The sequence below is a fragment of the Notothenia rossii genome (assembly GCF_949606895.1).
Source record: "Notothenia rossii genome assembly, chromosome: 7".
NCBI lineage: Eukaryota > Metazoa > Chordata > Actinopteri > Perciformes > Nototheniidae > Notothenia > Notothenia rossii.
Genome location: NC_136905.1, coordinates 47,509,514 through 47,531,290, shown reverse-complemented (window position 1 = coordinate 47,531,290; position 21,777 = coordinate 47,509,514). Strand labels below are relative to the sequence as shown.

General features: G+C 42.5%; 1 protein-coding gene across 1 annotated transcript in view; it reads right to left on the bottom strand.

The window, feature by feature from the left end:
* Nucleotides 1–21,777, bottom strand: part of nrxn3a (neurexin 3a) — a 277,628-nt gene that overhangs the window by 111,086 nt on the left and 144,765 nt on the right. The window contains 3 exon segments of the mRNA XM_079692792.1: nucleotides 1,759–2,142; nucleotides 6,824–6,971; nucleotides 13,033–13,326. Of these exon segments, the coding sequence (XP_079548918.1) occupies nucleotides 1,759–2,142; nucleotides 6,824–6,971; nucleotides 13,033–13,326 (826 nt within the window).

Below are 21,777 nucleotides of genomic sequence, written 5' to 3'. Positions count from 1 at the left end.
ATACGCGAGAGAAAGTAGCAGATACAACCCGTTTCGTTCTCTTGTAAACACCACCTAAGCAACTCAATCAGCATGAAAGAGTGATCTCCAGCCTGGTCCTCATCAACGCTCTGATCTGTGTTAACCAGAGAATCACTGACACAATGTCAGCTATTCCTTTTTGGCAGGGCTGAAATGTAGTGCAAATGTTCTTTTTGGTATTAAGTACATTTTCATGCCAAAGAGGGACTTTGCCATACATTGCAGTTCATTTGATCACTCTCCATAACATTTTGCAGTACATGCAAATTGCCATCATATAAACTGAGGCAGCAGACTTTGTGAAAATTAATATTTATGTCATTCTCTAAACTTTTGGCCACGGCTGTATACTCTGCATCACTGTTATGCTATTTTCTTGTACTGCTACCAGGTGGCGCATAATCAAATGAGAGCACAATACATTCTGATGAATATCATGATACTGTCCAAGTTCTTTATCTGTGTTCACTGCTGACTTCTGATCCAGTTCTTCAGTTTAGTGCTCCTCAAGCATCTGCAAATTTAACAAAATCATTCTGCAGGTTTGCCCATAATTGCTATTGGTTGAGGTTCACATAGTCAACAAATGTATTAAAAACCCTTAGATAGAACTCTTTCCCACTCTGCTCACAGGATAAGAGCTGCTTCTCGTTCAAGGGTACCTTCTTCATAGTCTGTATTTTAAGACTGAATAACATCAAGACTGACCTGGTCCAATTAGGCTTCAAATATGACCTGCTTTCCATTTTTTCAAACCCCAAAACTATCAATCGTTTGTGTTCTATAGTGAATGTCTACTGATAGTGGCAATAGGTGCTTTCACACCGGAGTACTTTTCCCAGTATAGTTCCGATATAGTTCAGAAAATGTGCGTTTACACCAAAGAAATCCGGAACTAGAACTTAGTTAATGAGAACCTTTTCACCCCCTTTTCAGTCCCTGCTAGAGAGCAGGTACTTTCATCTGAGAAAAAGGTTCCCATTTCTGATTGGCTGGGTGGATTGCAAACCACGCCCGTAAAACTCCCAAAAAGTTTTGTGAAGCTGCCATTTTATTTTCCTCGCATTAGCATTATTAGCATTAGCCCAGCGCACAAACGGAGAGAGAGACTAACTTATGGCAACACAAAATAAAACACGGGAGCGGTGGAGTGATGAGGAGGTGTCGGTGTTCTGGCGATTTACTCTGAAGGCTTCAGTCGAAGCTGCTGGGAGTCCCAGCGGCTTCTACTGAAGCCAGTCCCCAACTCCGGGGACTTGCGGCCGGGGACTTCGGGTGGCAGTATACGCCGTGAAGTTGTTTGCGGCCTGCCAGTAAACCCACAGCAGAAGAAGTGAAGTCAGCTGCTTCATTTACCTAATCCTCCCCCAGGGACTTATTCCGGTGTGAACGCGATCTGCTCTTTAGTTCATCAGAATTAAAGAGTTCTGATGAACTAAGTTCTGATGAACTAAATACGGCAAAGTATTTGGTGTGAAAGCGCCTATTGGATGTTACAAAATCTACCACTAGTTGACTAGTTGGCTGTTTGTTTTTCTCTGTGGTAAGTAAACTCTGTCCTTCAAACCAAGTTATGATTAAATAGGCCACTGCTTCCACGGTCACTATTGTTGGATGATTGTTTAAAACTTGCTGCTCCAGCCCTTTATTGTGTCAATCATGTCAGATATGGTTGCCTCTGCCTTGGAAAATGTCTGGGTATGGTCTAGGGTTTATGTGAGAGAAAAAAGCACTGACCTCTCTCACAGGTGCGTGACCAGTAGCCAGTGCCAGTGCAGTCGCAGATGAATCGGTTCCAGCCCTCTTTGCAGACCCCACGGTTCTTGCATGGGTAGCTCTCACACTGCTTGCCTGGTTGCTTGTTGCACGAGGGTTTGATGCCAGCGCCGTTCTGAGCCTCAGCAATCTGACGGATATCTTTGCTTCGACCATCAATAAAAAGGTCCCGGATACAGCCCACATAGCCGTAGTTGAGCATGGCTGTCCAGAGCTCAGTGGGCAGGATGAGGTTGGTGCGGTCATTGGGAAGCCCCCCCAAGTACATGTCGCCCTCCAAGTCCAGAATCTCACTCTCACCGCTGGCTGTGAACGGAGTCCTTCTGCTATTTACGGAGATGGTCCCTGTGGGGGGGTTGTAGGGAGTACAGATTAGACACAGGGGCTGCATAGTTACAAAAGAGAATTCTGATGTAATTGAAAGATGTTGTATTTCATCTAGGGCTGTCAAACGATTAAACATTTTAATCAGATTAATCACAGCTTAAAAATTTATTAATCATGATTAATCACCATTCGAACTATGTCCAAAATATGCCATTTCTTTATGTATATTGTTGTGGGAATGGAAAGATAAATGAAAGAAGGCAGATATATCCATTTGACATATAGTATGTAGCCTATGTATGTTTATTACAATATTGTTCTGTGTGTCAAAATGAAAGACAGCCCACACACCTATCAATCATCAAACCGTGGGGTCTTATTTCATTACGTGTTGATTTCTATCAACACGTAATGTTGTATCAATGTATATAGAGATGTACTACAGCAAAAGTATTCTCCGTAGGGACTTCCTGCAACAACACCACGCCGTTATCTTGATTCTGATTGGCCAGAAGACATTATCAAAGATGTTCTATTGAGAAGACGATCACTACGTGACAAAAGTTTTCAAAACCGTTTCTGGTCTTCGGTATTTCCAGACAAGTGGCTACTGAAATCAATCTTACTAACTGCTGTCTGTGCAATTTACTCCGCGAATTGGCTGACTTTATTTTGCTTACTTTAACATCATTTTTCATGGTGGGGCTAAGGTGGGGCTAAGCCATTTCTTGGTATGGCTGTAGCCTACCCCAGCCATACCCTGGCGCTGCCACTGGTGGGATGTATGCAATGCAATTAACTAAAAAAATGAATTACCGCCATTAACGCGATAATTTTGACAGCATTAATTTCATCACATAAATATGTTTGTATAATTATATTGAATTCAGTTCATTTAATTTTACATGTTAAATAACTTGAGTATGAGTGTTCTTCATAAAAGTATGCAAGTAAGATAAGATGAGGGGCCTCATTTATAAAACTTTGCGTAGGATTCACGTGAAAAGATGGCGTACGTAGGAACAAAGGAAGTGTATGAATGATAGTAAACCAAGTGCAATCACGCTGGGGTTGCAAATGTAAAAACTAGGGCTGTCAAGTTAACGCGTTAACAACGCGTTAACAACGCGTTAACGCAACAAAAAATTAACGCCACTAATTATTTTAACGCGATTAACGCATGGGTATTTTTTGTCCTCGGCCGCCCCATAGTTTCAGAGCGCATCGAGTTTAAAATACCATCTACTACTTACGTGTATTGTTGTTGTTAGCACCTGGTGCTAGCTTGCTACGCTAACGGATATAAGGAGCTGTTTAAATGAAATCAGAGGAGCGACATTTAGCCGACAACTGCGCCGAGCACTTCACTTTATGCAGGTAGCCAGACAGTGGGACATTGTACGAAAAGTCAGCACACTCATCACGGATAGTGCGTGCAACATGATTGCAGCACCCAGGCAGCTCCCGTTCGAGCATGCCTTGAGTTGCACATAGCTCCAACGATCCAACACACACACACACACACACACACACACACACTCACACACACACACAAACACACACACACACACACACACACACACACACACACACACACACACACACACACACACACAAACACTTTGTATTGTATGAGAGAGGTTCCAGGAGGAATTGAGGCGAATATTTATAATGTTCAGAGGTTGTTGTGTTTATTATTCATGAAAATATTTGTCATTGTTCAAATGATAATAAACATTTGCATAAAGCATATTTGTCCACTCATATGTTAATAAGAGTATTAGAAACTTGAAACATTTTCCTCTAAGGTACATTTAGAACAAATCAAAAATGTGCGATTAATTTGCGATTAATCGCGATTAACTATGGACAATCATGCGATTAAGCACGATTAAATATTTTAATCGACTGACAGCCCTAGTAAAAACAGTTGGGACTTTGTTCACAGAAATGATTTCTGTTTATTCGGTGGTTTGTGTTTCAGCTGTCAATCAGCTGTGCCTCCACTGCAGCCTGTGCGTCTCAACTCCCCCACAGCAACTCTATACACTAGTTAAAGGAAATAAAACAGATATGTGACATCAGCTGAACAATTGACCAAACAAATGGTGTTATTAGTTTCCATACTTCTAGTGTATTACGAGCGATCCATCAAGTGTTGGCGAACGGCATAATAATAATTATCTTTATTTGTAAAGGAAAAAAAATGCTTATCAATTTACACACATTTTTAAACATAATTACTGTATTTAGTATATAAAACCATGCACTCGTATCTACATATGCAACCTACAGAAATGCAAAACGGCGCCAGTTTAAAAGGTAATTCTGTCTTTCTGTTGAAGTATTATTTGAATTATTTGAAGGATTAAAGTAACGTGTTATGGCAGGAAAGTTCAATCTGGTGTATTCATTTTAATGTCACCTTATATAGAATGTGTGTTAAACTTGTGATTTCTGCATTGAGTGACTTCTGCCTAGCAGATACCAAGAAGAGGCCCCTAGGGTCTCTCTGTTAATTATCAATAGTCCTTGCAATTAACAGGGGAATTCCCAGATACATTTTCAGATAATGCAGTTAAAGTCCTGTTAATTAGTGATTCATGTCCAGCATGCATTAGTTAAGAAACGATAAGGGTGTGTGTTTTATTTGATTTCTTGGTTTTATTATTTCATGTGTGGGTACTGAATGGATACAAACTTTTGTGCAGTGGTTAGCTAAAACATGTTTAATTACTCTATATGAAATGGAAGCAGCTTTTATGACAGGGACGAGAGAGATGGGGGAGGGCACATTCTTCTTAAAAGATCTCCAGCATGTCAAATATTAGGGAAGTCTACATGATAAATATGTGTGTGTTTAATTACTTTGTATCAAGAATAGCAGTAATGTTTTCCTCGGTATTGTGGATATTAAGGTAACTCACATGTGATATTTGTATAATCCAACTATATCTTGAAAGATGCCAAGAGTAGGTGAAACGAAAGGTGCTTTAACAACTGAGGGGGGGAAGATGGCCACAGAGACAAAGAGCCATAAAGGGGATGTGTGTGTGCTGGCTGCAAGATGTGAAATAAGATAAGGAAACTTGTTATTTAGAGCAGGTTCGTTCCAGACACCAAAAGCTATCTGGTTTTCGTCAAAGTGTAAGAGACTTTTTGTTTCCGGGTTTCTTCTGCTGCCTCGCGCTGATTGGGTACGACAGGCCATGTGTTGGTCTCTCCCAATGAGATGACCTCTGGGGGAAGCATCCACACACCTCCTCCTGTGTTTTTAGTATGAAAGCCTGTGTTTTCCTTTGGTTCGCTCTCTTCTTTTCTTCATACGGCCGAGGGGTAAGACCTCTCCCAGGAGAGGACCAGAGCAGGGGCACCCGAAGGGCGGCCCCTTTTGAATTGTTTTGTGATGTATTGTATGTTCCACCATTAAAGCAGATTATTGTTTAACCCTTATCCTGGTGCTTTGACTTTTCCTTCTTGTAAAACAAACTCATAGAGGAACGCGCGAAGCAGAGGTTCTCCCTCAACACTGTTTACCGCATCATTTATGAGAATACATTTCAGAACGTATAAGAGAACGGTTCGGGGTGGTTTTCAATAACATATCCGTATTTATTTATTTCTCCAAGTAACGTTTTTGTGTGCATTCAGATGTGCTTTTATCCATTTTTGCAAATTAATTCTTAATATATGATGCATGAGGTAATATTTTGATTGATGGTATTCTGTTCAAATATTTCTCTCCTTTCATCCTACTGCGAAAGGTTTCGCAGTTTCTTATCTCTCACATTTTTGTCCGTACACATGGGTCAAAGTGACCACACATTTTCCTGTCAAGAATGCTTTTTTAAATCACAGAGATTGCTTACACCATCTGTTGAGCGTACGCCACATTTATAAATGAGGCCCCTGATAGCATATTATTTATTGATCCCAAATTTCCCCGCTACAGCAGCATGTTAAAACAAGGCATTGCACATAATTAAAAATGAAAAGGGTAGAAAAAACAAACAAACAAAAAGAAACATCAAAATATAAAATAAACCAGAACTAAAAAAGTTAATTGTATACCAAAAATGTATAGTTCACCATGAAAACACGATGAACGGCCAAATTACAGGCAACACATGTTTAAAGTAGAATATTATTTACCTTAAGTGTGCAAGGAATAGCATATTCAATTCGATATACATTTGAAATGTACCGTGTGAAGAAAAGTCAAGTTAACAAAAGAGACTATGGGGCAGTAAGTTGTCCAGTAGTGAATAATTGAAAAAAAAGTGATAGTTTGTATGTACTTTAAAGAGAAGGGTGTATATAAAAGGTAATTAATATATCATAGGGCTGCTCGATTATGGCAAAAAATCATAATCTCGATTATTTGGGTCAATAATTGATATCACGATTATTAAAAACGATTATCCATTTACTTTGAAAACATCCAATTATTGGAGAAAAAAATGTGAACAGTATGTTTTTAACAGTTGACTACCCTGAACTTTAAGTATAATTCAACTGAAAAACCAATAAAAAAAAAAAAGAATTTAAAAATAAAATAAATAATTGTTTTATTTCGATTATGTTGTTTTCATAATCGTTGCAAGCCAAAATCGTAATTGCGATTAAAATACGATTATTTGAGCAGCCCTAATATATTATGAGAGCTAGTTGACCTCAGTGATTGAGCAGCACCACTGACCTGAGCGTCCATCTCTCTGAATGTCCACGTGATACCAGACTCCGTCGTTCACCTTTGTCTGGGTGGCCTTCACCTTGATGGTCCCTGAGCCCATGTCCAGCAGAAGGTACAGGCTGCCATCCAACAGCTCCACTGCAAAGAAATCCACCTGAACACAAGGATGATCAGATGATACAGTTCAGCTTTCAACACCTGACATCTTGGTGCCAGGATAACAACCTCCATCTCAACGTCAGCAAAACCAAGGAGCTGATTATGGATTACAGGAAGCAGCAGAGAGAGGGACACGCCCCCATCGCCATCAATGGGACTACGGTGGAGAGAGTCAGCAGCTTCAGGTTCCTCGGGGTCCACATCACTGAGGACCTGAAATGGACTCTTCACACAAACACCATCACCAAAACAGCTCGACAGCGGCTCTTCTTCCTCTGCAGGCTGGGGAGGTTCAACATGGACTCCAGGATACTCTGTAACTTCTACAGGTGCACCATAGAGAGTATCCTGACCTTCTACAGGTGCACCATAGAGAGCATCCTGACCTTCTACAGGTGCACCATAGAGAGGACCCTGACCTTCTACAGGTGCACCATAGAGAGCATCCTGACCTTCTACAGGTGCTCCATAGAGAGTATCCTGACCTTCAACAGGTGCAGCATAGAGAGCATCCTGATTGGCCTGGTACGGCAGCTGCATCGCTCTCAATCGTAAGGCTTTACAGAGGGTGGTGAAAACTGCACAGCACATCACCATGACGGAGCTGCCATCCATGGAGGACCTTTACTCCCAGCGGCTCAGGAAGAAAGCCCTCAGGATTATCAAAGACCCCCATCACCCCAGCCACAAACTGTTCCGGTACCGCAGCATCAGGACTAAAACCAACACTCGTCCGCTATCTATATATCCTCCGTTGGCTCTTCCTCTCATATCCCCAGGTGTTATCGGGGGACCTCCCTCCGCTATCTTCAATGTCCGATATCGCGCACCACAGAGGATTTAGACTTGTCTATTAATTGCATAACTCCACACGCCTCCCCTCCTCATAATCTCTTTCATGACTTTTTATTTAATGCATTTTAACGGCTCTAATAGTTTTTTACGTAAAACCGGAGGTCAAGCTTACTGTTGGTATTCCGGAGATTTTTTCCGGAATAGCTTTTCAAAATAAACTTTAGCATCAACGTTAGCCAAAGGCAAATGCTAACCGGAAATGTTTTCACAATAAAACAGTTTTAAGATTACTGTATGTTCAAACTAAATTACATCATTAAACATTTATTTTAATTTCTTACAATCCCTCCTTACATACCCCTTACATACCCTTTAGGGTATGTAAATAATACTGAAATCAATGAGTTCTTCATCTGAACTTTGCATAGTAGGCCTACATAAAAATATATCAAATTGGCAATAAATCAAAAACATACAATCAAAATGGAATGGTTCAATAACCGTCATCAAAAATACAAAAAAATACTTTGGTTGGTCTTCAACATAAAAGCTTTTCTTTGTGCATAACTTCTAGTGTTAACATTCAATATCACTCTTTGAAATAGCAGCAATTAGCTTGGTATCAGAACATTTCTTACCCCCTCCTTTCACAGAAATCGTTCTCATACTACATTCAGTATTAAAACACTTGTTTTTATCAAGTATAAAAGAAACAAACTATTATAGAATAGCACAAAGTACAAAATAATAAACTATTTTAGAATAGTATGAAGTAAATAAAAAAAAATACACCATCTTGGAATAGTGCATGGTAAATTGAATTGGATTCACTCCATATTAGCATTGTGGTTGGTTCTTCATTCAAATGATTTCATTATTTGAAGTATCACATCATTTGGACATTCTTTAAACAATATCATCATTGAACATCCATATCATTTAAACAATCTAATTTACATCACGATCTTTATATGGGGGTGGGTCGTCTTGTTCTGCTAGCATTTGATACTGTTCCCTCATGAGATATTGACCCTGAGGGTGTTCCCGGGTATACTGAGCAGTGTTTCCCCTAGGTTTACTGCCTTGGCAGGGTGCTGCTCCCCCCCCCCCCCCCCCCCGGGGCAGAGAGAGGAGCTGTGGATTGTTGTTATTGATATCGTACAGTAACAAAGTATTTGTACATTAAAAAGTAATAAAGTACTGTATTACTTTTATTCAAACTGTATTCCCTTCTTATCATGTAGCCTACACTTCTTCCTTTCATTGATACATTTAAATCACCTGACTACAGCATATAACATACCTGCTGCAACCCTGTGCTGCTGCTGCTGCTTCTCTCTGCCTCATCCTCTATTGCTGAAGGCAGCTCCACCTCATCTGATCTCTGATATGAATGCAATCGTGTTATGATCGTATTGAGCTATTGGTGGGAGTCTAACATTAAACAAGCAGTCTGCTTGTCATACATTGCTGACGATACATTTTAAGAGGCAATTTGTTGAGTCACTGCTGCTAAATGCCGGTAGCATCAAGCTAGCAAATCCTGCATTAGCCTCACATCAACAGGTGTAGACAGAACATCCAATTATCCTGAGCTAATTTACTGAATAAACCAACTCACATATCCTGTCTTTTTTTTCACCCAACTCATTAGACTATTCTTCTGCTGGCGTTTCAGTGTTGTTTTCTGTCAAATTCAATACTGTAGTTCAAAACCGCGGTACCTGCTCACCATCTGTGAGCTATTTTAATGCGTACGCTACGTTCATTGTCGCGTCCGACAGGCTGTGTGTGTCCTTCTCCGTGAAGATAACGGCTTGAGGTTAAAAAATAATATTGAACGAATTTGAAACTCGGGGCAATAATGCAGATTTGTTTGACTTTTTTACACTTTGTTGTTCTCCTCTTTTCCTCCACTCTTATCTCTGATTGTGTGTGTGTGTGTGTGTGTGTGTGTGTGTGTGTGTGTGTGCATTCGTGTGTGTGTGTGTGTGCGTGTGTGTATGTGTGTGTGTGTGTGTGTGTGGGGGGGAGGGAGCGGAGGGAGAATGTGAATATGCAAAGCAGTGGACACTGAAACATACATTGGATAAATAACATAGGCGTTTAGTTTATTTAATAAAAGAGTACATGTTCAATGTGAAAAGTGACCGTAGATAGATTACTTCAGTTGCAATTTGGTGCTATATATATATTTAAAAAAAAAAAAAACACCTTGAATTTCCGGCGGGGCGCGGGGCTCCGTTGGCAGGGCGAAGCGCCCAGACAATGGTGGGGGAAACACTGCTGTGTGTCTGCTGGTTACGGAATGTGCACTGTCGTTGTCATCTCCATCTCCTTGTCCTTTGTCATTTTGTTTGTCAGGAGAGTAGTTTGTTCGGCGTGTTCTTTGAGAGTCTTCCCATCTTTGAGTTCTTCTTGTTCTCTCCTTTCTCTCTGGTGTCTGTCTGCCATCATGTCCTGGAATCTTACATCTTCTTGTCGTCTTTCTGCCAGACGTTGTTGGTATTTATCTTCTTCCCTTTGTCTTTCTGCAATAATGTTATTATGGGCTTCATCTGCCTTTCGTCTTTCTTCTGCGGAATGTGTTGTTTCAGGAGAATAACCAGTTCGGTAATTTTTCTCTTCTTGTTCTTTTTCCAAACTTTTTCTTTCTTCATGTTCTTGTCTTTGTCTTTCTTCCATTCCTCTGATGAGTTCTTCCTTTCCTCTGATGAGTTCTGCCTCCATTCTTCTGCTGAGTTCTTCCATTCTTGTGTTGAGTTCCTCCTTCAGCTGGTTAGAATTACTGATTAGCATTCTTACTTCATACTCCAATTCTTTCACATTAGGGGCTTGAATTGAAGCTTGGTGAAATCGGTTGTTCTCTGATATGTCGGGAGGAGACACTTCGGTCAGGCTTGGATACTGCTTTGGAGTTTGGATAACTGGAGCCTCTTCAGTTATTTCTGCTTCTACCACATGAATGCCGTTCGTCAATCCTTGGCTGGCATATTTCAGATGGAGAATCAGACTTGTAACTGTTGTTTTTCTTTTTTCAGCTTTGTTTATAGTGATTTTTGCAGGTCCATACCAAGTGGGCTGTCCGGCTTTGATCTATGCTTCTTGCTGTTGAAGGTATTCTCCATTCTCATATTCAACGACAGCTTTTCTATGGGCTTCCGTTGGTCCAGGTTGATCATCTGCTGGAATCAATCCTCTCGTTCGCCTTTGTATGTCTTCTGTCTATCATTTCTATCCCCCCATGCGTCTGGTCAGCCGAGGTCAGGAGGAGAAGAGATCGATTCTTGGCTTGCTCTTCCTGTTGTCATCTGAGGTTTTCTCCTATTAGCTGGCATCGTCGAGGGCGGGTCCAATGCAATTCCTGCCTTTTTCTGTTTCTAAATTACATCTTTCTGGTGTCTGTGGTTATTTAAACATTCCCTAATAAGCGTTATTCAGGGTCAATAAATGAGTGCTAATCCCAGTGTGTTTAGAGTAAAACATCACGTCATTTCACCAGTTCACAGTTTTGAACGTAGTATTTCGCCACATGCTAATGCTAACAGGAAATGACGAAATTCACTAGCGGAAAACCGGAAGTCATGTGTGAATCTTCGGTTTTTAGAATAAAACTGATTTAAATTAAACACAGTGTATTTAATTCAAATTACGCCATATCAACATTGATTCTAATTTCTAACAGGACCTAAGATTTACATCGTCATAACTACACTGTGGCTATGTACGTATGACTAATAAAATCCTTGAACCTTGAAACCAACCAATTAAAGCCCTTTTCTAAAAAAAAAAAAAAAAGGAAGACATGATATCGTTTTTGTCTGTGAGAAAAGGCGGGTCACATGACAAATACACAATAGAGTTGAATTCCACATGAAAGGAAGGCTTTTGAAGTAATGGTCAATGCTATTGAAACGGTAATATGTTAGCATGCACAAGTCCTCAATGACTTAGGTTCCCTGAATCTCCTCATCCTCCTTGACTGAGTGCAGCCTTCGATACCGTGAGCCACAACATCCACCTGACTCAAGGACATGGGTATTGAAGGTACTGCACTCAGGTGGCTCCAGTCCTACCTCTCGATCCGATCACTCTTCATCTCCCTGAACAACCACTCCTCTGCCACAGCTCCTTGGTCAGATACTTCGTCACTACAACCTCGACTTCCACTGCTATGCCGATGACACCCAGATCTACCTCAGCACCAAATTGGGTTGGGTTATCACAGACAACATTATTTTATTTTTTTAATCCAAATTGACTTTTTCCTGCCTAACTGTTTATAAAACCAAATTAAATATAAATGATGCAATACTTATTTGTAACATATCTTTAACCCTCCTGATGTGTTTGGAAAAAATCTGGCCGATTTATTACTACCGATTCATTACTCTCATCAATCATAAATATTGTGCTTGACATTTGATTGCCTCAAGGCCTTATGATGTCCTCCACAGAAGGCATTTGAACATAGAAAACTGCTGATCTCCACTTTCATTGAATTTTTAGGTTAATTCTTTTGTTACACCATGGTGGTCCCTGTCGAAAATGGCGACCGCACTGCAGTTATTAATGTAAACCAGCCGTCTGAGACATTGTTTACAGCTTGAAAGGCAGATAAATCAAATGTGGTGATGATTAATGGGTTTTGTGTTAATGTAAGAGCTGTTAAAACACAGTAAGGGGGGAGAAACGAACACGACAGGAGATTTAACCAACTAATTACTTCAAGTAACTAAATATAATAATATAAAGACTGTTCTTTGGAACTGCTGGTTAATTTACCTAAATGACAGGACAATCTACTTGCTTGTGAGTGAAACAAACTGTTATTTTGGATTTCACAACAAACATTCTAAATGGATACACATCTGTAATCCATTTTACAGGTTGGTTGTGCACTTCTTCAGGGATTAATGGTAAATTAACGGTAGGAGCAGTGAAGGGATTTGAGGGGTCAGGGGTCAGAAAGCAGGTCAGCAGCAAAAATGGCTGAAATGCATCAGGGCTGATAAACCAGATCACAATTATCCAAACCTTAACAATATGTAACTGAAGTTCCAATATGACAAAAACACAAAAATCTAGTTTTATGTGTTTCTTTTTCAGACTTTCTAAACTGTACAATGTGTGCGTGTGTGAGTCCTTCCAAACAGCATGTGTGGTGACGTTTGACCTCATATTATTCACAAATATCATCAGCTTGACATTCTATTAAGAAGAGTTGAAATTAGCAAGACATTTTGAGATGATGGACTGACCTTTGTGTTCTTCTGGCTGCGTGCGGCGTCTTTACGCTCCTGAGGTTTGCCATGGGTGAAGAGGATAAGGCCGTTGGGTTCAGTTGTGCGGAAATCAAAGGAAATGGATCCCATCCGCTTTGTGTTCCACTTCGGGAGGCTGATGTAGGCCTCGGGAGTCTCGAAAGAAATGGGGTCAAGAGTGGCAACATTCTCACACTTGTAGGACACCTCCCCCTGGATTTTCATCTTCGGGTCCACAATCCGAGCAAGGCGGGACAACTCCAGACGGATGTCATTGTTCTTGTAGACCACCTGTCATAGGTGAAAGGAGAGCATTATTACTATTTAGCTATTTTGGAATTGGCAAGAACAAAAATATTGGCTTTCGTCACCTCACCAAGTACCGTTGTTTTTCGCGTCAAACCAAATCTCAAAATTCCACGCAATGCAAATGCAATTTTGAATCAAACTAATTTATTTACAAGCCTGTCTACTGAGATTGAAGTATACCGTATGATGGTGGATACTTGCCAACTGACTATTCTTATGAATTTGACTCTGAAGATGTGATAAGTGACGTAATGCAAATAGGAATCTTAGGGCCATTTGCATTTCAATTCTAACACCCATGAATTGTGGTCAAAAGCCCTGGATTAACGGCGAGGTGCATGGCAAACTGAAAGCGTGCACTATCGCACACAGAGCTGGAGATTTGGAGGAGTTCAGGAATTCTAGGTATGAACTCCGGAGAGCAATTAGCAGTGCAAAGAGACAATACAAAGAGAAGGTGGAGTCTGACTTCAAAGGCTGTAACACCCGGAACATGTGGGCGGGACTAATAACAATGACAGACTACAAAGGAGCTGCGGGAGTGTCTGCGTGCGCATCTCTCCCAGATGAGCTGAACAGTTTTTTTGCACGTTTTGAGAGCAGCCAGGCTGTAGAGGCACAGAAGGACCAGGAGCTCTGCCCTTTTGTTTAAAACAGGGCAGACGGGTGCAAATCCTTTAAAAGGGTTAACCCACACAAGGCTCCTGGACCTGATGGCATCCCTGGCCGTGTTCTCAGGGTGTTTGCAGCTCAGCTGGCAGAGGTGTTCACAGACATCTTCAACAGGTCCCTGCTGCAGTCTGTAGTCCCCACATGCTTCAAACACTCCACCATCGATCCTGTCCCCAAAAAGACAAAAATCACCAGCCTCCACGACTACCGACTAGTAGCACTCACCTCCATCATGAAGTGCTTTGAGCGGTTAGTCAAAACCTTCATCACCTCCTCCCTCCCTGACTCTCTGGACCCCCTGCAGTTTGCCTACAGAGCAAACAAGTCCACAGACGACGCCATAGCCCTCACCATCCACACTGCCCTCTCACACCTGGACCAGAGGAACACATATGTGAGAATGCTGTTCATTGTTGATTACAGTTCAGCATTCAATACAATTGTGCTCTCCAAGCTGGCCATCAAGCTCAGAGACCTCGGGCTCAGCTCAACAGCGCCCTCTGTGACTGGATCCTGAACTTCCTGACGGGCAGACCCCAGGCAGTGCGGGTGGGAAACATCCCATCCTCCACCATGATCCTCAACACCGGAGCCCCTCAAAGCTGCGTGCTCAACCCTCTCCTCTACTCCCTGTTCACTCACGACTGCGTGGCCACACACAGCTCCAACACCATCGTGAAGTTTGCTGACGACACGACCGTAATCGGCCAGATCACAGACGGCGACGAGACGGCGTACAGAAAGGTCGAAAACCTGAAATCTTGGTGCCAGGATAACAACCTCCATCTCAACGTCAGCAAAACCAAGGAGCTGATTGTGGATTACAGGAAGCAGCAGAGAGAGGGACACCCCCCCCCATCGCCATCAATGGGACTACGGTGGAGAGAATCAGCAGCTTCAGGTTCCTCGGCGTCCACATCACTGAGGACCTGACATGGGCTCATCACCGAGGACCTGACATGGACTCATTACTGAGGACCTGACATGGACTCATCACTGAGGACCTGACATGGACTCTTCACACAAACACCATCACCAAAACAGCTCGACAGCGGCTCTTCTTCCTCCGCAGGCTGAGGAGTTTCAAAATTGAGTCCAGGATACTCTGCAACTTCTACAGGTGCACCATAGAGAGGATCCTGACCTTCTACAGGTGCACCATAGAGAGGATCCTGACCTTCAACAGGTGCACCATAGAGAGGATCCTGACCTTCTACAGGTGCTCCATAGAGAGGATCCTGACCTTCTACAGGTGCACCATAGAGAGGATCCTGACCTTCAACAGGTGCACCATAGAGAGGATCCTGACCTTCAACAGGTGCACCATAGAGAGCATCCTGACTGGCTGCATCACGGCCTGTTACGGCAGCTGCATCGCCCTCAATCTTAATGCTTTACAGAAGGTGGTGAAAACTGCACAGCACATCACCAGGACGGAGCTGCCATCCATGGAGGACCTTTACTCCCAGCGGCTCAGGAAGAAAGCCCTCAGGATTATAAAAGACCCCCATCACCCCCAGCCACAAACTGTTCTCTCTGCTGCCGGCTGGCAGGCGGTGCCGTAGAATCCGGACTAAAACCACCAGACTCAGGGACAGTTTCATCCCACAGGCAATAAGACTGTTAAACACCTGAACTGTTGTAACAACATCCATAACATTCATCTGCTACTTAGTAATTATGTATCTATGTATCTAATATATCATTCCAATAGCTTGCATATAGACTCTTATTTCACTATTTCACCTTTATTAAACAATTTTTCTTTTTGTATTTACTTTAGAATATTTACTGTATTATTGTCTTGCAATGTTGGAGAAGCATGTGACCCACGATTTTCATCGACATAACTACTCTGTAGCTATGTTCGTATGACAAATAAAGAGCCTTGAACCTTGTGCATCAGCTAGGCGTAAAGCCAGTCCAGGCCTCGCAGCACTGCTCACCCAGCCCGCTTTGAGCTAAATACATTTAGACTATGTAAATAAATAAAAATAAATAAATATCTTGGATAATCAAACCTAAAATTACGTTGCACCCTTTAGTCTTCCGCCAAAGGTTTCAATGTCTTGCTCAAAGAGACTTGGACATGCCGGCCTGAGGTTCTAACCATTAACATTCCTATTAGAGGCTAAACTGCTTACCTCGGCGCCACATGCATCGAATCATTCTCTAGTGCACATGTGTCAAACTCAAGGCCCGGGGCCCAAATCAGGCCCTTGGTGGATTTAATTTTGGCCCGCAGGATAATTTGTAATTACTATTAGATCTGGCCCGCCTCCGGTATATTGCACGCACACCTTCACTCAATCCTGAGGATTTCCTCAGCTCAGAGCCTGAGCCCAAACATTGATGACCTTGCACCCAAGATGAGATGCCAAGTATCTGGCTTGAACTAGCATCACAGAGCAGCACACTGAGTTTAATGGATGTTTCCTTCTGCACTTTCTTTCTTGCAACAATAGGGCATGTTTGTTTTTTTCTTTGAGGGAAATAGTTTTTTTGAAGCTGTTGTTGGCCTGTGGAAAAATGTAATAATAAGAAATGACTCTGCAGATAGAGCCATAAGAAATGACTCTGCAGATAGAGCCATAATAAATGAATGCAACTGATTATTTAATCTTTAATGTTGTTTTTATAGGCAATAATTTAAGCTTTGTTAGTTCCAGGGTTAATATGTGCAATAAGTTCATTTCAATACGTTTTGCAATAAACATTGAACCAGTCCGGCCCTTGACTAGTACCCATTTTTTTATTTTGGCCCACTGTGTATTTGAGTTTGACACCCCTGGTTTAGTGGCTGCAGTTTATATGATATGACAGGAGCAAAGGAGGAGTTGGGGGATGATGGTCTGGTCAAACACACACACATTTCACAGAGGACAAAACATGAGTGTCCTCTGCTAAACAAAAACTGAACATGTTCTGTGGTGTTTAGTACAGCGTGAGACTACATAACCACCTCACATACTGAAAAACGTAACCCTTGTGTTATGTTCAAATTTCGCACCCTTTGGTAATGTTCGGGTCAAATTGACCCGGGACATATTTCAGGGTTTAAAAAAAATACAGAACTAAATTCAATATGCACAATTCCTTATACAGTATATATTGTCTTTAACTCATTCCCCAACAATATAAATGAATATATATGATTGTTTTTTGAAAATACTCTTTGCTAGATCAAATTTAACAATGGAAGTGTCCATCGTTCTTTTGTGATAAAAATGTAATTTATGTTAAAAAAAAATACACTGTAATAAAAACTAGGTTTACATTTTGCTAATGCTTTTCTAGGAAAAATGTAAATGAAAATTATTTTCATTAATGTTTATTTTTAATCTGTCATATAATAATCAAAGCCCTGAAGGAAATAAAGCAATTTAGCAGCAATTGAAACACAAGAACCACACATCCAAAAGTATTTGGCTGTGAAATATAGAGAGAATGAAACATCCATATAAATGACATAGAACAGATATAAACACAAAGCAAATACAAATAATTACCAGTCACTATTCATAAAATACAGTATATCCGAAAAATATATTGATGAAGTGACGCTGCAGAACATCATGTGAGTCAATGGGCAAGTCCGTTTAGGAAACACATGATGTACAGAACTTCTTTGTGTGTATAGCACAGATGTACTTGTTGCAGTTGCTGCATGTAGTCTGTGTCTTGGAGTCCTTTGAGGGTCCACAGACCTCACAGCTGGCTGTGGGGGTCTTCCAGAAGCTGACTGTGGGGGTCTTCTTGCGGCTGGCTGTGGGGGTCATCCAGCAGCTGGCTCTGAGTCAAGTTCATCTTCCAATTTGCTGTAAAATTCTGAGTTTACCTCCACATCATCTTCAGAAATGTCTTCCTGTTCCACTTCACCGTGTTCTTCCAATGCATTCCACTCACTCTCATCCATTATTAGCTCCAAGGCTCTCTGAGCAGAATATCTTTTGGCCATTTTGTTGGTAGATAATTGTAGTTCTGCACTACACTGTTACTACACTGAGGTTATGTCTCTGTTTAGTCCCTCCTCCGGCGTGCAGGTGCGAGGGGGACAGTGCGAGAAAATGTAAAAAGGTTATACCTTTTTCCCGGGTCGCCGAGGATGCTGGCGTTGTTTGTTCGCCGCTCCTTCGCCCCAAATATTATTCTTTAGTCCAGATCAGAACCTCTCCTGTCTGGCACTCTACTTTTGAAACGTCAGTCATCAGCAAAAATAGCAGCATCTCTATATCGAATCGGCACAGATCTTTGTGTTGTCATCTCCTACCTGCTGGCTCTTTCCTGCTCACCGGTCCCTAGCCCGCTAGCTAGCTAGCATTATCGGACCTAGCAGGCTGCTACCTACAGTAGATGCTCCTCGGCTCCCTGAAGTCTGCTGAGCTAACATTTCTGTCTCCACCCCAACTCCACCCTAACTCTGCGGCTCGTGTGGGTCTTCCCATCCCGCTGCGATCAGCCGGCTTCCCCGCTGACATCGTCTCTCCCTGCCGCCTACAGCCGGTGGCTATCAAGCTAGCTAACAAGCTAGTAGGCTGGTCACCCGGCTCCCACTCTGCACCAGGCTGTCAGCCCCTCCTACGATTCTCCTCCGGAAACCACTGGAATCATTCTCCTGATATGCTGTGGATTATCACTCTCTGTATCTGGACTCGCACCGCTCCTTCTTCCACGGTCATCCGGCTCCTGGTCTCTGCTGCCCGGGTCCCCAGCATTAGCTAGCTCCGTGCTAGCGCCACTTCACGGGATCATGCCGCCGCTCTACTGCCTGTCAGATCTCCACTCCTTTAATAACCGCCTGCCTCCGGACTGCATGGACATCCTCGCAGATAATGAAATACTCCACAAACGCCGTCCTCCACACAGAGGCTCTGGCCGTAAGTTTTTATTTCATTCCACGTCTCCACACTCCGTCCCGTCCATTCGGTCCTGTCACACCGACAGGACAGGAGCAGATTGCAGGTTGAAAAAACCCTCACCTCCGAGCTCGGCAGAATCTGCACCTGGCTCGCCGATAATAAATTGTCATTACACCTGGGTAAAACAGAGTCCATTCTCTTTGGTTCGAAACATAATCTCAGCAAATCCGACGACTTCTCAGTTGCAGTGGGTGACATTATTGTCACAAGTAAGAAGGAAATTACATACCTAGGATCTATTCTTGAGGCAAACCTCTCCTTTGACAAAATGGCATCCAATGTAATAAAAAAAGTCAATCAAAGAACTAGATTCCTATACCGGATCTCCTCTCTGGTAAACAAAAACACCCTGAAAACTCTAGCAGGAGCACTCATTCAAGGGTACTATGACTATGCTTGCACGTCATGGTACCATATTACCTCCAAGGCGCTAAAAATAAAACTTCAAACATCACAAAATAAACTGGTCAGACTACTGCTGGACCTTTCATCTAGAACCCACCTCACCTCTGCCCACTTTGACAACCTAGGATGGCTTAGAGTAGACGACAGAGTACAGCTACTTGCAATGGGCCTGGTCTACAAGATCCAATACACCTCTATGGTACCCATGTACATGTCAAAATTCTTCCCAAAGGTCAAGGAATATCATGATCATAACACCAGAGGGAGCTCCACAAATCATGTAAAACCCAGATTTGGCACAAAAAAAGGGGAATACACGTTTCGCAATTATGCCACATCAAGGTGGAACGCTCTTCCCACTACTGTAAAGGAAAGTAAAACTATACTTACCTTCAAAACCTCTCTTAAAGAGAACCTTCGGGGGAGAGCATTGCAAAACTGGCTCCGGTAATGGTACAAATCTCAACCTGTCGTACAATGGACAGCTTCCCCCCCCATCTATGTATATACTCGCATTTTAGACTCTGTTACTAACTGTATATCTGTAGACTTGGTATGTCTTAAATGTCCGGTTAGGATGCATTAGAACGAAATCTAAAATGAAATTTGTAAGTAAGCCATCTGTATGTAAAAAAACACCTGTATGTAAATTGTAAATAAGCCATCTGTACGTCAAATATGTCTTGTATGTCTTAAATGATATGATGAATTGGAAATGGGGGACCCTGATGTAAACAAGACGAAAGTCTTTCTCTGGTCTGCATCCCCTTAACAATTGTATGTTTTGAGCTGTACTGTACTGTACCCAATATACAAGCTGTTAATACACTTTTTAATCAATCAATCAATCAATCACACGCCCACACTACGCCATCACAACAAAAAACACGTGAATCTGACCAATCTCCTTCCACTCCCCCGGTCCACACAACCCCCCCCCAATGCAACGTCACCTCAGAGCAGCCCTGCTCAACACACGCTCCATCCACAATAAAAGCCACATTCTGAATGAATTCATTAAAGACAATAACCTGGACTATCTGTATCTGACCGAAACATGGCAAAAACCCCTGGACTATTTTTCTTTAAATCAAATCACCCCAGCAGGATTCACATACATTGACAAACCTCGCCCACAAGGGCGGGGTGGTGGTATAGCTGCTATTATCAGAAAGGAAATAAAAGCTACCATAATCCCCATCCCTGATGCTTCTTCATTTGAACACCTGATCTTTAAACTCTCTGGTCCCACTCCCCTGGTCACAGCCATCATCTACCGTCCCCCGAAGCCAAACCCCTCCTTTCTCTCCGAACTCTCTGACATTCTCACTCAGCTTTCTGCCATATCCCCATCTGTTCTCCTCTTAGGGGATTTTAACATTCATATTGACGACCCGACCTGCAAATATGCCTCTGAACTTAAGGAAACCCTTCACTGCTGCAACTTCTCTCAACACATCAACTTCCCAACACACAGCCGTGGTCACATCCTGGACTTGGTCTGCTCCACTGGTCTCGCCATCCATCATCTGTCCAGCCTCAATCTCCACGTCTCTGATCACCTGGCCATCATCATGGACATCAAGATCCCCATCCCCGCCCAAAAGCAAAAACGCACAATAACCTACTGAAACCTCAAATCCATCTCACCTTCAGCAATCACTGCCTCCATTACCTGCAAGATGTCTGTCTCCCCAGACAAAACCCATCTGAGCTTGTGGACTATTATAACAGCACCCTCTCCTTCTGTCTCAATGAACTGGCCCCCAAAAAAAAAAAAATGTCTCCTTCATACACTCCGCCCCCTGGTATACCCCCGAACTCCGCCAAATGAAATAAAGGAAACGTCAACTTGAACGCCAACACAAGAAAACCACACTAACAGTCCATCTCCAAATCTACAAAGACTATCTCCAGCAGTACAGTAATGCTACTACTAATTACTAATCACAACTAATTCAGTCTGGCTCCAGCAACCCCAAGCGTCTGTTCTCCACCATCAGCAAACTTCTCAAACCCTGTGACAACGCCACCTCATCCTTCACCACCGAACAGTGCAACTCCTTCCTTTCGTTTTTCCAAACCAAAATCAGCAACATTTACAGCAATCTGACACCCTCATCAGCACCTCCTCTCCTGGCTCCCCCCCTTCACCTCACAGCCCCTGTCCCACTTCTCCCCTGTGATCCCCATGCAACTGTCCCACTTCATGACTGGAATTAACTCCACCTGCACACTTGACCCAATGCCCTCCAAATTTGTTAAAGAGAGCCTCCCTGCCATCTCCCAGCTCATCGCCACCATCATTAACTCCTCCCTCAGATCTGGATCAGTTCCCCACTCTCTCAAACTGGCTGCTGTCAAACCCATTCTCAAATAACCTGGACTCACACCCGACATCATGTCCAACTTCCGGCCCATCTCAAATCTCCCCTTT